General features: G+C 32.4%; 1 protein-coding gene across 1 annotated transcript in view; it reads right to left on the reverse strand.

Annotated features, from left to right (window-relative positions):
- Nucleotides 1–666: 666 nt before the first annotated feature.
- Nucleotides 667–13,488, reverse strand: part of Invadolysin (leishmanolysin-like peptidase, invadolysin) — a 23,810-nt gene continuing 10,988 nt past the window's right edge. Inside the window, exons 3-12 of the mRNA XM_026811298.1 lie at nucleotides 7,909–8,020; nucleotides 7,355–7,536; nucleotides 6,609–6,812; nucleotides 4,141–4,366; nucleotides 3,621–3,814; nucleotides 3,372–3,504; nucleotides 2,870–3,029; nucleotides 2,521–2,687; nucleotides 2,110–2,229; nucleotides 667–2,041 (exon numbers count right to left, since the gene is read on the reverse strand). Coding sequence (XP_026667099.1) covers nucleotides 1,886–2,041; nucleotides 2,110–2,229; nucleotides 2,521–2,687; nucleotides 2,870–3,029; nucleotides 3,372–3,504; nucleotides 3,621–3,814; nucleotides 4,141–4,366; nucleotides 6,609–6,812; nucleotides 7,355–7,536; nucleotides 7,909–8,020 — 1,654 coding nt within the window. The 3' untranslated portion in view covers nucleotides 667–1,885. The remainder of the gene's footprint in view (nucleotides 2,042–2,109; nucleotides 2,230–2,520; nucleotides 2,688–2,869; nucleotides 3,030–3,371; nucleotides 3,505–3,620; nucleotides 3,815–4,140; nucleotides 4,367–6,608; nucleotides 6,813–7,354; nucleotides 7,537–7,908; nucleotides 8,021–13,488) is intronic.

The following is a 13,488-nucleotide window of genomic DNA, read 5'->3' on the forward strand; positions in this document are numbered from 1 at the left end:
TTTTATATACAATTCTTAAAACCGACATCATTAACAATGGAATGCGTCAAACAGTATTCACAACTATTATAGTTGCAGATTTAACGGAAATCATATCTAATACGTAAGTACACTTTGTACAATTTTTTCCGTAATCGATTTTCTACATGACAAAGCATTCTATAAATATCTTAATTTTTCTAAATTGTTTATGCATTATTTAATAATTCACATGTCGCTGGTATCAATGGAATGTTAAAAATCTTCACGAAGTATGTTACAAAGTGTTCTTGTTTATATGCATATCTGAGAAAAACGATAAAAATTCATAATATGCAGAATTTTTTTTTGCAAACATAAAACTGTTCTAGTTTCTCTTCGTTAAATTACTTGATCTATTTATACATGTATAAAATACCTTTTCTCTATAGTACTTACTTTATAGAACTATCATTTACATTTATTGATGTGTTAAACACACAGCAATTGATAACAACTTAGCGCAGTGTTTGTTGCTGATGTATGTTAATCATTTTTCGTCCTCATTCATGGATATGATACAGTGTTCTCTTAGCATTTAATTATTAAAGAAATTCATATTACTTTCACTGAATTAAACAAATATGAACTTTCTTTAAATGCGAAATTATAATTATACAATATATAAATAGTAAAAATATTTATCGTTCGTCGAATTCAGTTCAGTTTACAAATTTCTTATGCATGTTAAAATTATATAGTTTACCTAATTCAATAAAATTCGCAAATAAATGAACACATTTATCGTTTGTTAATTAAACTATATCCGAGGTAACAATATGAGAAATTATAGCAACTTAATTATATGATATTGTAGTAAATATGTATTACTAAATTGAACATTTACGAGTAACAATTAACAAAAGATTACATAAGAAAAAATAATATGTTGGCACTTATAAGTTTTTGATACGAATAAGTAATCACTCGATTTCATTTAATTCTAACTGATAGTAAATGACACTTTCATTAATAATTCGCAAGGTGAAATAATATATTTACTATACTGGATATACGTTTGCATTATGAATTAACATTAAAAAGTAGTAACAAAAAAGGCGACATGCTTAATCAATCATATATGTACAGGATGATCTATTTTCAATACCGCGTAACTTTATCTCAGAATATATGCTAAATTGAGAGAAATTTACGACTCTTTAAGAATTTTTCACAGATAATTAAAAATGAACCTTCGCTTATCTTTATTGTAATTGTTTACTCATCTATATTTAATTTTAAAACATTCACGTATACAAGTGATCTTTTTTCCTACACCTTACAAATTGTATCTCAGATTCTAAAAACGGTTTTCAGTTTATTACACTGTTCATTTATTATATAAAAATATATTTCATTTTCCTTTAACCAAGAAAAATGATTTCTTCCGAATTTTTAAATTTCTTTTCGTATTTAACATATTTTCTAGGATAAACAAATACATCAAAATAGATCAGCCTTTATATACTCGTTATTGTTGGCACTAAAAAAATGCCTTGTCAAATCGATCAATATAGTTATGGAACTGTGTGCCATAGATGTAAAGCGTGAAATATATGAAGAACAGTAACGGTGCATGTAACATATTTCATATGCAACGAACATTACTGTTCATTAAATTTTATACAAACGATCGATAAAATTGTTTGCCATTAGTTACTAAAATGGAATTGTCACCTCGGTTGATATCCGCATTACGCAATTACTTGGTTCCAACGATAATTTATATTTACACGTCGTTAAACAGACTCTTCATAATCATTACGAAGGGTTTTGAAACGACGTTTCAGTGGCAATTTCATTAAAACCCGTCAACCTACCTTTAATATTATAATGTAAAAAAATATCACCTAGAATTGATTACACATCATCTAAAAACGAAGAGATAAATTAGAACGGTGAATGGCGACAAATTCCCGAATGTTCCTGCGGACGCGCAATACAAATTGTCTCTGTGATAGTATGTGGCGGGTGGATGCTCATCGCCTGGCTTACAGGATTCGTGCTTCTCTTTCAATTCCGCCTGCAAAGTTACACGCATTTCTAATACTCGGTCGCAGATGAAATAATTTCGTTCGACGTAATCCTTACCTGACAAATGTCTTTACATGGAGGGCAGATTAGGGCACCTTTGTGAAGCCAACCGTTCTCTATTATCCTAATGGCAATTTCTTGACCAGCATGGTAGCACGTATAAGTGTAATTTGCAACCTGGAAAATGAAATACAGTTTTACCCTGAATTAGAGATTTTAATTAATTCAGTTGCAATTTGTCATGCATACACTATTGCAATTTTTAAATGTTTTGCTTCTTGGAAGAATGATTATATTTAAAATTATTTAAAAAATCAAATGGGGTACATTAATAATTATCAGCAAGTTAAGAAAGTTCTTCCAAAAAGGTAATCGCGCGAGAATTTATGTAAACTTCGCGATGCGCACTTGAAATTAACCGAGTAGATTCATTTAGTTTTAAGCAATACGTTACTTTCTAATATTTACCATAATATGCAGTCTGCCGGCCTCGCATTTGTACTGGTAACAGCCAGAACCCCAATGCCGCCATTGTCGAGCCTGATTGCACGTTCTTTCCTCCCACATCTGATTCGTATGATCGAAGCATCGTGAATGCAAACCATACTTTTCTAAAGCGAAATTCTTGTCTGGATCTGTAAAGTAAATTTATCACAAATGTTTAATATTATACGAATCATTCTTTTGTTAGAGAATATTAGACTGCAGATTTATATTTTTATAAAAAAATGCACTCAACTCTTGATAGAATTTAATTAGACGCAATCTATTAAATTTCTCTGTAAATCTCTAGTCTAAATTTAATAACAAAACGTACGTGGATTGTTCTCTTCGTAAAGGCAGTGAGAGCCTCGCACTACTATGTTTTGAGCTCTCCAAGCAAATTCTTGTATATACGGACAATAATCTGCCAAAGACACCGAACCACCGTAATATTGTTCATCTCCAGCTGGCACATGAGGAATGAAATCGAAATTCTAAGACACAGAAGATGAAAACAGGAATTATTGTTTGCGCGAGATCAAAAACAATATAAATATAATATAATGCTTCAAAGTCTTCAGAATATTTAGTGTAGAAAAATATTGAATAAGAATTTATTGATTTGATTAAAAAATTTAAATTGTAAAACAATATATAAGAAAGACTAAGTGCAACTGTTTTAATTTGAATTTAAAAAACTACTGAATAAATATTAAGCGTTTGATCGATTTAAGATATTCGTATAGCACAAAATTGTATAAGAAAATGTAAAAATGATGTGCAACTGTTCTAATGGTATTAGGTATTGAAATAGTACTTAAATGTTGATACAATACCTGATATTTTTTAGGTAGTGGTTGCGGATATACAATTAGGTTGCACAACGCTACTGATCGTCGGTCATCGGTACACTCGGTTTGCAGTGGGTCTTGTTTCACTTTATTGCAAAACGGGTGTATAGATTTCCCACTGAAATCCAACAATCGATTACGTTCGAATGATAAAATTATGTAACAGAATTGTAAAATATTTTAATGAGATTTCGGTAAAATAATTTTAATATTGTAAATTTCGAAAATACGTACGACAGTCTGGACGATTTCGTTGATATCCATTCCTTGCACGACTTCATCGAGAAGTCGCAACCGAGGTTTCTACCCCAACCCAATTCTTGTGCCATCGAATAGTTAGCACTGTACCAACCAGTATCTTCCATAAGTGCCAAAGTTATTCTCGAATAAACTGGATTTTGTGTATGCGTCCCCGTCATTGCTTCGTTCTGAAAAATAGAAAATTATCTATCTATCTATCTGAATAGAAAATTAACATAATTATGTAGCAATAACTAATGCATGATAATAGATAAAACGAAGATTTATTTGTGTTTATGTTGTTGCGAAGTGTCGTCTTTATTCCCCTACGATTTTAATTAATAAACTGCGTATTTGATGCATTGCTGCGAAAATGTGCATAAAATAATTCGTTTTGAAGGGTGAAAAAGATCTCAATCTACATTCCATTTTTTAATGTAGCATAGCAATTTTATTTTGTAAGCAAATGCGCAGTCTAATAATTAACGTTGGAATAATGTTCGATATGATTTACCTCGAACACACGTTTTTCCCAATGCGTCAGTGCCGTGCCATCCTCCCCTTGGTCTTCCAGCTCTGCGCCTTCCAGTTCCGGGCAATTGAAGTGAGCCTGAACTTCAGCGCGAACTCTAGGCGTGACTATCATTTGCATTGACCTTTCCACATAGCCACCGTGCACTTGCCAGTGCGGCCTGACTATAGTCTTGATCGTATTCTCACTCCACTGATGCGTTTGTAATCTGAATATAAAATATTGCGTATCGTTCGTGCGAATGTGTTCTCAATTATAATAATTTACCAATGTGACTTTTTATTGAGGTACATGTCTCAATTTTCTGTTCACGTTGCAATTTCTACTCACTGGCATATTTTTCTGCTTTTTTTTAGATAACACAAACGTATTTTTCTATAATTTTAAGATACTGTGTAAAATTATAGAAAATATACACCAATGAATAGAAATTGGGACATTTACCTTATGTACGATAAAAGTTACATGAAAAGTAGAGCTATCAATGAGTTAGTATAAGTCAGCATAATGAAATACTACAAAATTGTGAAAGAGTTTCGAAAACATGATTTTATTAGAATTTTGACTTGTACTATTATTATTCCTCGAGATTCGATTACTTTCATCATATAATTCATGGATGTAAACAGTGTGTTACTCGGTTTAATTTAACTTGTAGATTGATACCAAATTATTATTTGTATATCAAAAACTAATATACACTTTCGCAATTAATATGTAAAATTGCATTCACCAATTTACTTTGTATCCATTATTACTAAGATGCATAAGAAAAATTCCTTCACAATACAAATGAGTAATATAAATGTATAATAAATATGAACTGTATCATATAAAACAGAATAAAAGAAGAAATATGTGTAACATGATATACTGTTTTCGAAAGTGCGTATGAAATAACTGCTGTAAGATTTTAGTTAACAAAAGGAGTTCCACCAACTGACGTGGTTCACTCGAGGATCTATTGTACACAGATAGAAAACGTAAGAAGATTCACGTGGAAAGAGGCTCAGGCGTAGAAGGGCATGAGAAAATGCAAGTCCACTGTCAGATGAATCGTGGATACTGAAGAATGGAAACCGGAAATTCGGCGAGGATGTAACAGAAACGCTATGGGATAAAAAGAAATTGTGGATCACGTGCCAACTCTGGGACCTACTTCATTTAACCAACCCTGGAGGACAGCTCTGACAACTCTTTTTAAGGAAGACATAGAAAGAAGTAACGAGTTCAACATCGCGTGGATTAAAATCCCATAAATTCGTTCTCATCAGAAAACGAATTAATAGAAGTGATTCTCGAAGATATCTGAAATAATAGATCCGCTTCCCTGAAAGTTCAATATAGAGACATTGAAGAAGTAAAACTGGCTAACCGCGTGGCTGATAAGGAAGAAACAGTAGCATTTAATCAGTTCCTACATTTTGGATGGAGAAAGAAGAATGTGTTCGCGTGTTCTAAAAGAAAATATTTTAGCTGGATCAAAAGCTCATGCCATGCGCGCATTGAACGAGTTATACAATCTTCTGTTCAATAAAGAAGAGAACAAAACTCACTAAATGGAAATTTCAGAAAAAGGTGAAGCAAAAAATTTAAGGGATATGTACAGAATTTCGCATGGAGCAAGACAAAGTGCTGCATACATTTTCAAAGATTTATTCGATCTCTAGTTCGACGAAGGATGGAATAAAACGTATTATTTGAGAACTTTAAAGAAGGAAGGAATATCCGTATCTTACATTTCCAGTATTTTATGTGGAACACGAATTCACGCCACGAAAGGTTTTAAAGATTTGCATGACGTTTGGTTTGATCGGGACGTCGGGATCTAATTTATTACCGTTAGAACGCCTAACAATTTTCCAATGTCAAGGACAGATACACTATTCCAGTGGTGTCCAAATTTGAGAACACCTTTCCCAGAGAAAAAGGAGGATTTCATCGCCTGGACGATAAATCACAGAATAAAGCGAGCCGGATGGTACACGCAAATGTACACAATAGATAGAAAAGATATTTGCACAATGGCTACGTTCTTCAATGAACTGCTTTCTGATCAAATCCTGATCAAATACTCTTGTACGTACATAAAAAATGATACGAGATACACACATTCGTTACAGTATATCAAAACGATATAAAAAGGCATGTGCATTTATACACATATTCGTTACAGTATATCAAAACACTATAAAAAGGCATGTACATTTATGTTTAAATATTTCATCGAAGAAGAAGTAAGAATAACGTGTAAATAGTTCATTGTTAATAAAACGTTAGGTTTGTAAATGTAATCTCCAGGATATAATAAGTACAATTAATAGAAATCTGTATTACAACGTGTAGTTAAATAACAAAGTTATAATGTAAACTACATTAGATAGAACATAATTGTACTAACTATTTTTGTATATTTCATGTAATAATAAGATACATGCATAAGTACTCACTTTTCGTTTAACTGTGGTTTACCCGTATCACTCCTTCTTGGAGTTCTCGGATCTCCATTCTCATCTCGATAGAAGGCGTATAGGCTTACGGAAAATCCCAACGCGTGCAATATCTCGTGCTTCACGGTACTTAAGAAGTTTTCTAGTTCTTGGGGTTTCGTGCTGATACTTTTCGGACACAGATTAGCGTGACCAGCTATTGGCCTAGAAGGCGTCCAAACAGGTTTCGATTATATCAAAGATACTGCTAGATACATAAGTCTTTAGAGAAAGAATGTTTTTATTTATAAATATGATATGATAATTATAATTGATTTTTACATAATAATTAGACTGCGGATTTTATTTGATAAAGAATTAAAAAATAATATATTGAAATATATAATATATTGATATATTGAATATACAAACAGTGAATGCATATTGATGTTTAAACGTCTACCTGAAATGCATTTTTTAAATTCGTCATGAATGTTTCATTTAGCTTTTAAATGCGCGGTACAATGATAATGTTTGTTAATATTCGAAAATGTGTTGTCAATTTGTTGTTCTTCGATAAATATCAGCGTATTTATTCAGATAGTAATATTATAATTTAATTAGTAGATTATTGATCCGCAACAATTTATTTCATTGATACCATTATTGCAATATAGCATTGCATACATATATTGTAGTCCAGTGTGGATTTAGTAAGTACGATGTACAAATTTGTTCCTCTGAGAATATTAATTAACTGAGCTTACCTGTCTAATGCTGCTTCTTGTTGGCAGTGCGCAGCGTAAGCCACAGTTAATCCTTTATGGCATCTCTCGGTTTGCATCGCGGACACATAGAAAACAAAATCGGCACCATCTATTCCAGGTCCTGCTTTGCTGCCTTCCGCTATGCCGCAATTATGTCCCGTTGCGTTACACGTTCTACAAACCTGAGCATGATACATGCATTTCACTTCTTAATACACATAGTAATTATTCAATAATTCAAGTCTCCCTTATTATTTTATTAATGTAAAGGTAAAAATGTTAAATAATGTCTCCTTTCATATCAAAAAACTTTTATTTTGAAATATTTTTTATAAAAATTATTACTTTAGTAGATATCGAACTGGTTCTAGTTATATGCCCCACCCTATATAATTCTTTTAATAATAAAGAAAACACTCAACTCAAGTTTTATTGCTTTCAATGGGATCAGAGTTTCTTTATAGAACTGAACTATATATACTTAAATAATCATAAAAAAGATATTACTTATGGCTACTCTAATATCTTAATAATATGATTAATTAGTTTCTTACATCGAGATGATTTTCGGGTACGACCACTTCGCCGCACATTGTAGTAGGGCGACAAGTATCTATGCAGTGCGTGTGATGATCTTTCACGAACACCTGATTGCTTTCACATTTTCTGAAACATAACATAAGATTTATTTGATAGGACGAAGCGGGACAGAAGCAATAGCTGCTTTCTTTTCTTTCTTTACATCTCAACTTATTCTGTCCTTTCCGTGTTTATGAGATTTTGCCATTTTCTGTCTAAAATTTAAGATTCGCCTGTCCGAAGAGGTACGTAAAAATCAGAAAATCTTTTAATATAAGAACGAAAATCGAATGGTGTAAACCCATTTTTAGTACTGCATTTGCCAGATGATACGTAAAACAGCACAAAATGTGAAAAATTTTCCGACTATTGTTAGAAAAATTATATTTGTCGTGCTTCTAGATTTTGCTTTTGGATTTACCGTTTCTTTAAAAATTGATTTCATTATCAATTCATTCAATCGAAGACGTTCTTTCTGTAAATATTTAACTAGTTTCCGGACCATTTATCCCGTATGAAATCCGTTCTAGATAGGTATCTATTTTCTTGTCTCCCTTGGTCTTCTTGCACCCAGGTGATCGCGAGGACGAAAGAAGAAGCTAAAGATTCGGATCGTTTTTCTATCCCCGACATAAGGAACATTTGTGGAGATAAAATCTTGCAATTTCAGGGGCCTTCGAGAAGCTGCTGATGTCGGTACATATTATTCCAGAAAATTACACACATTTGTCTCTATACGTCGGGTGAATGTGGATTCAGAACAGTTATAGATATCAAATTGACGTTTTTATTCCTTACGATCAAATTGATGTTATTTAAAAAAATTAACATGACTTTGAAATCTCCCTGACATTTTTATTCATTTAAAAAATATTTCTGTCAAATAATATGCCTTCTATACTAAGTTTCATTCCATCATATTAATCATTTTAATCGTGTGCGAAATGTTCTACCTGTTCTCACTTGAACGGAACGTCTTGTGTGTAGATAGGCATATAAATTGAATATGTTCACGACCAATTTATTGATTAAAATGTGCCAGTTTGAAAGAAATTCTTTCACCGCATACTCACGAAGTTTAAAAGTTAAAAAGCGAAGAAAAATGGTATCTTCCTACGTGTCTTTCAATGCAGCACGTTCGTGAACGTTTATGTAACAAAGTGCACTTATATCCCCCATACCAGATTCTCCCATGAGTCCTCTTTATCCTTGGTTCCTATCCTACTATTGCACCCCCGCTGATGCATATATATAGTGTACATACGGTACATATCGTATAAAGGCAGGTACATGCATTTTACGTATATCAATCGATATCGTCTCTCACTGTCCCATGATAACTACATCGATCTCGTCTCTATACAATTTTATGCAACATTGCGAACTTATAAAGAAAAATAGAACAATGGTTAAAATTGTAAATGGAACAATAGAGAAATGGTCAAAAGTCATTGCCCAAAACTGTACATTAAAGAGATGTTCCGATTCAAAGACGTCGATTTTAGGTTTATCAGATAAAAAATTAAGATATTACAGGTGCAGGGTTTCCAAAATTTTGCATATATGTTAAATCTAATTTGACAAAAGTTGCTGCAAATTATCAGGAAAGTTATGAAAAAAGGAATGTGGAATTAATAATGGAAAGGAGTGCACGTATCGTTTAAATGTGTAAGTTATTGAGAATCATGGGTCCCATCAATGATTTACGTAGCATGAATTTTCGGTTAAGAGAATACTCTGACTAATCGAAGATTATGCTAATCGGTTGAACATTATGTAAATTGATTTTAGCGTGTGATCAGATTAGAGTATTAAGCAGCGTTAAGCCCTTATACGACAGGCTGCAATACATTATAACGTGAGTTATCGCAACTTGAACCAAACACTGTTGCTATTTCTTATAACAAACTATTATATAACTTGTATCTTCTAAAAACATATCAAAGTATTAAGCTAGTGTAGCTTCCTGCATTTTTTTGTCGAACGAATTTCTTTGCTGAAGATGTCTGATATGAATTCTTTTATCTCGCTTAATATGTTTAAGAACTTTAAACTCGACGAGTGTAAATGAAATATGTACACATTAAACGTGCTTTCAAAGAAGAAAAGTATGTATATATTAAGTATATTTTCTTCGACGAGGGAAAGTCATGAGAATTTTTAAAGAAGTTTATTTTTCGGCAAACTAAAAAGAATCTGAAGCGGTTTGGAAGCACTATTCAGGCGTATTTACTCGCGACGCGTAATGCCAGGAGCAAGGATTTGTTGCAGTTGACACACTTTCTGCATTACCGTCGAATGCAGAATCCATTTCTTACGTTCATCCGAAAATTTATGCATTTGGATTGATGTATAAAACAGAATTCAGTACGTGCACTCACTGTGAAATTGCTTACATCCAGATTTATTCGAACTGCATCAACTGCAGATTTTATCTAGTTTTAAGTGATAAAATAAATTGCTATGTAGATTTCATTTTTTAAATTATCATCCAGAAAAAATTTGTTAAAAAATCCACAGTTTACTACTTATCCTTATCTGATTCCAAAGGAAAATAATATATTGTTCCCGCTTTTAAATGTTAAATTTTAAGGAAGTTTGAAAGATTTTAACTGAAAATCTTGTTTGGCCATGAAAATGTAACGGCATAATATAATCCCGTAGATAGGTAAAAATAATAAAAAATGAAGAAGTGTGAGAGGAAACGTGGAAGCGGTGGGAGAGAGACGGAGAATAAACGAGGGAAACGAACCGATTAAAAGTTTGAACAGGTATCCACTGGACGCAGTGAAGTGGTGGTTGCTTAATGGATTTCAGAATACCTAAACGAACGAATGAACTGAAACGTCGTGAATTTTTACTACAATCGACCCATTTTAATCATCGTTAATACAGGACACGACTGGTGATTTCCATCTGCAACGATGAAACCTGGCATTCGATCATTTTTCTTATTGAAGAATGTTCAGTAATATTCATGATATAAAAAATCGATATTAAGATACATGAATTATTAACAGACTGCGGATTTTATGTATTTATAGCAAAATTATGTACGTAAGAAACGTGAAAAGTATTTACAATGGACAAAAGTGCAGAAAGTGTCAACAGCAAAATGCATTTTCATTATTAACATATATATACGTAAATTATTTAAACATTACAACAGCTATTATACGAAATATTGTATTAATACTTCTGTGATATATCGATTAGTATATTAAACATTATGCAATAGATTCCGTTTAATTGGAGCATATTAGAGATAGATTGATTACTTCCAATTAAGGCGAATGTAGGGATATAAAATTAAAAGCAGGTAAAAATAGAATTAAAACTGATTTATTGAGAAACGTATTTTATTTGAAATTGAATACGAATATACATTTAAACATGGAAGTAAAAAGAAAAAAACAGTAATAAAATGTTTGTGACGTTAATTTAAAGAAATTATATTCCTTTGGCACTTTATACAGTCAAATACAGTCAAAGTCAGTCGTATGTTTTCCGTGATCAAATGAATGATTTATGCAACATTAAGTAAGTGATAACAATTCGACTCATCGAAGAAACTAAATCTAACAATGTTATATGTGCATAATTTATGATACATGAATTAAGAAAATTTGATTTAAACAGGAATTGATATGAGCTATGTATCAGTATTTGACATTAGTTACTGGAGGCTGGGACGCGCTGCTCCAAAGGAACGTCATTTGTCCTATAAGGAAGATGGACAAGCGGTGCGCAATATTGATCTGCAACTCGGTAACAAGCAACGTGACATTAGTTACTGACATCTAAGTTTGGTACCAATATCAATCTTCATCACTGCATCGAATTAACGGGCTAGGATAGTCACCAACATTTGTTGGTAAAATTCTGACGTTTTTTGCTCTGTTTTATTCATTTGTTTCGACCACAAATCTATCTCCTTAAATCGAACACGTTTGTTAAATGGCAACTCAAATAAAATGTCATTCATATTTGTGGACAATCCGTTGTCAGAAGTTTTGTTTCGTCTTATTAATGCAATAACAAATACATGCAATGTTCCGAATGATTGGCACATTGTTTCATAATAGATTGATATAACGTGTAAAACTGGGTAATTTAATCATGATTTTTAGACAGAATCAGTAGAGAGATTTGAACGAAGATGGAAGAGGACCAGACTGTCTTTCGTTACTTCCGTACAGTTTTCTTTTATCGAGTTGGCCAGATCCAATAGGGATTACGAAAACTGGATGGAATAGTAGAACAGAATAGAATAGGATATAGTAACGTCTCGGCCAGGATTTTCTCACATCCTTCCCGTTCGATTCATAAATATCCCCTGGCTATAATACCTAGCTGAAAAGACTCCCATGAGCATCTACGCGATATTCGCTATCGGCACAACTTCTTCCTTCAACATCTTTACCCTGCACCATTCTAGAATCCGTTGTTCCTACGCGAGAAATTCACTTTGCCACGCTTCGTAAACTCATATCCGGTAAGCTTCGACGAAAAACCAATCTAGCAAACTTTTTTTCTCTTACCGGAAATCTGTTTTCCATTGATTAAAACGAAGTCAATAGGATCGTATTAATCGTAACTGCCCGATATACATATTTTTTAAGGATACAAGATATCTGAATTTGGAATTTTCATTATTTAAACTTGTATCATAAATGTCTTATTTTTCATAAAAATATTTCAGTATATGTAATCGAATTTACTGACGTAATGCATATTTTTGCATATTATATGCATTCTTTACTCATTTATAGTGTTTGCATATAAAATTATTCTATAATAATGTCGGTCTCGTATGAAAATATAAACGTATGAAATAATCTTGGAATTAACTTTATTAATACATTTTATCAACTTATAGATTGAACGCGAGTCGAATTAAAGATTTCCAATAACATTTTATTTTAAGATCTGGCATGTATTGTGTATACGGAAAATTGAAAAATGTTCAATCAGTGAAAAGAAAGTGATAGTTAATTTTTTACTTTTTGTTCCATTTTCTAATATTCGGTGTGAACAGTACGTTTCGTAGCATTGCTTTTGATTCGTGTATCCGCAAAAAATCTATTACAATGGTTGCGGTCTTCTATGATTACATCCTCGCGAACGTGATCGTCGACATTCTCCAGTTACTATCGCTATCTGCGGTTCCAATATACTTCTAGTCTTTCCACTTTTCTAGCGCAAAAGCTATGTACAGCTTGGGACAATGATTCTCGATCCGTCTTTGTGTATTTTTCTAAGGGAACAAGACTCCAAGGTGTTATAAAATCTATATCTATTTTCTTCAATTCTCGAGCGACAGGTTGAAAATATATAGCAAAACAAGGAAAAACACATTTTACCAGATTTACACACTCAGGGATCGAATTTTGAAAAATCCAGAAAAGATTTTCAATACTCTTGTAAAGTGAGATTTTGGTACCAGAAACCAGTCTGATACTCTAAGTTAAAGAGATATTGCAAAACAAAGAATAATACATTTTATCCCATTTCCACTTTTAGAGATAGAATTTTGAAAAACTATTATTCAGTAT

This window comes from Ceratina calcarata, unplaced genomic scaffold (genome assembly GCF_001652005.2).
Source record: "Ceratina calcarata isolate Rehan_Ccalc_2016 unplaced genomic scaffold, ASM165200v1 scaffold111, whole genome shotgun sequence".
Classification (NCBI taxonomy): domain Eukaryota; kingdom Metazoa; phylum Arthropoda; class Insecta; order Hymenoptera; family Apidae; genus Ceratina; species Ceratina calcarata.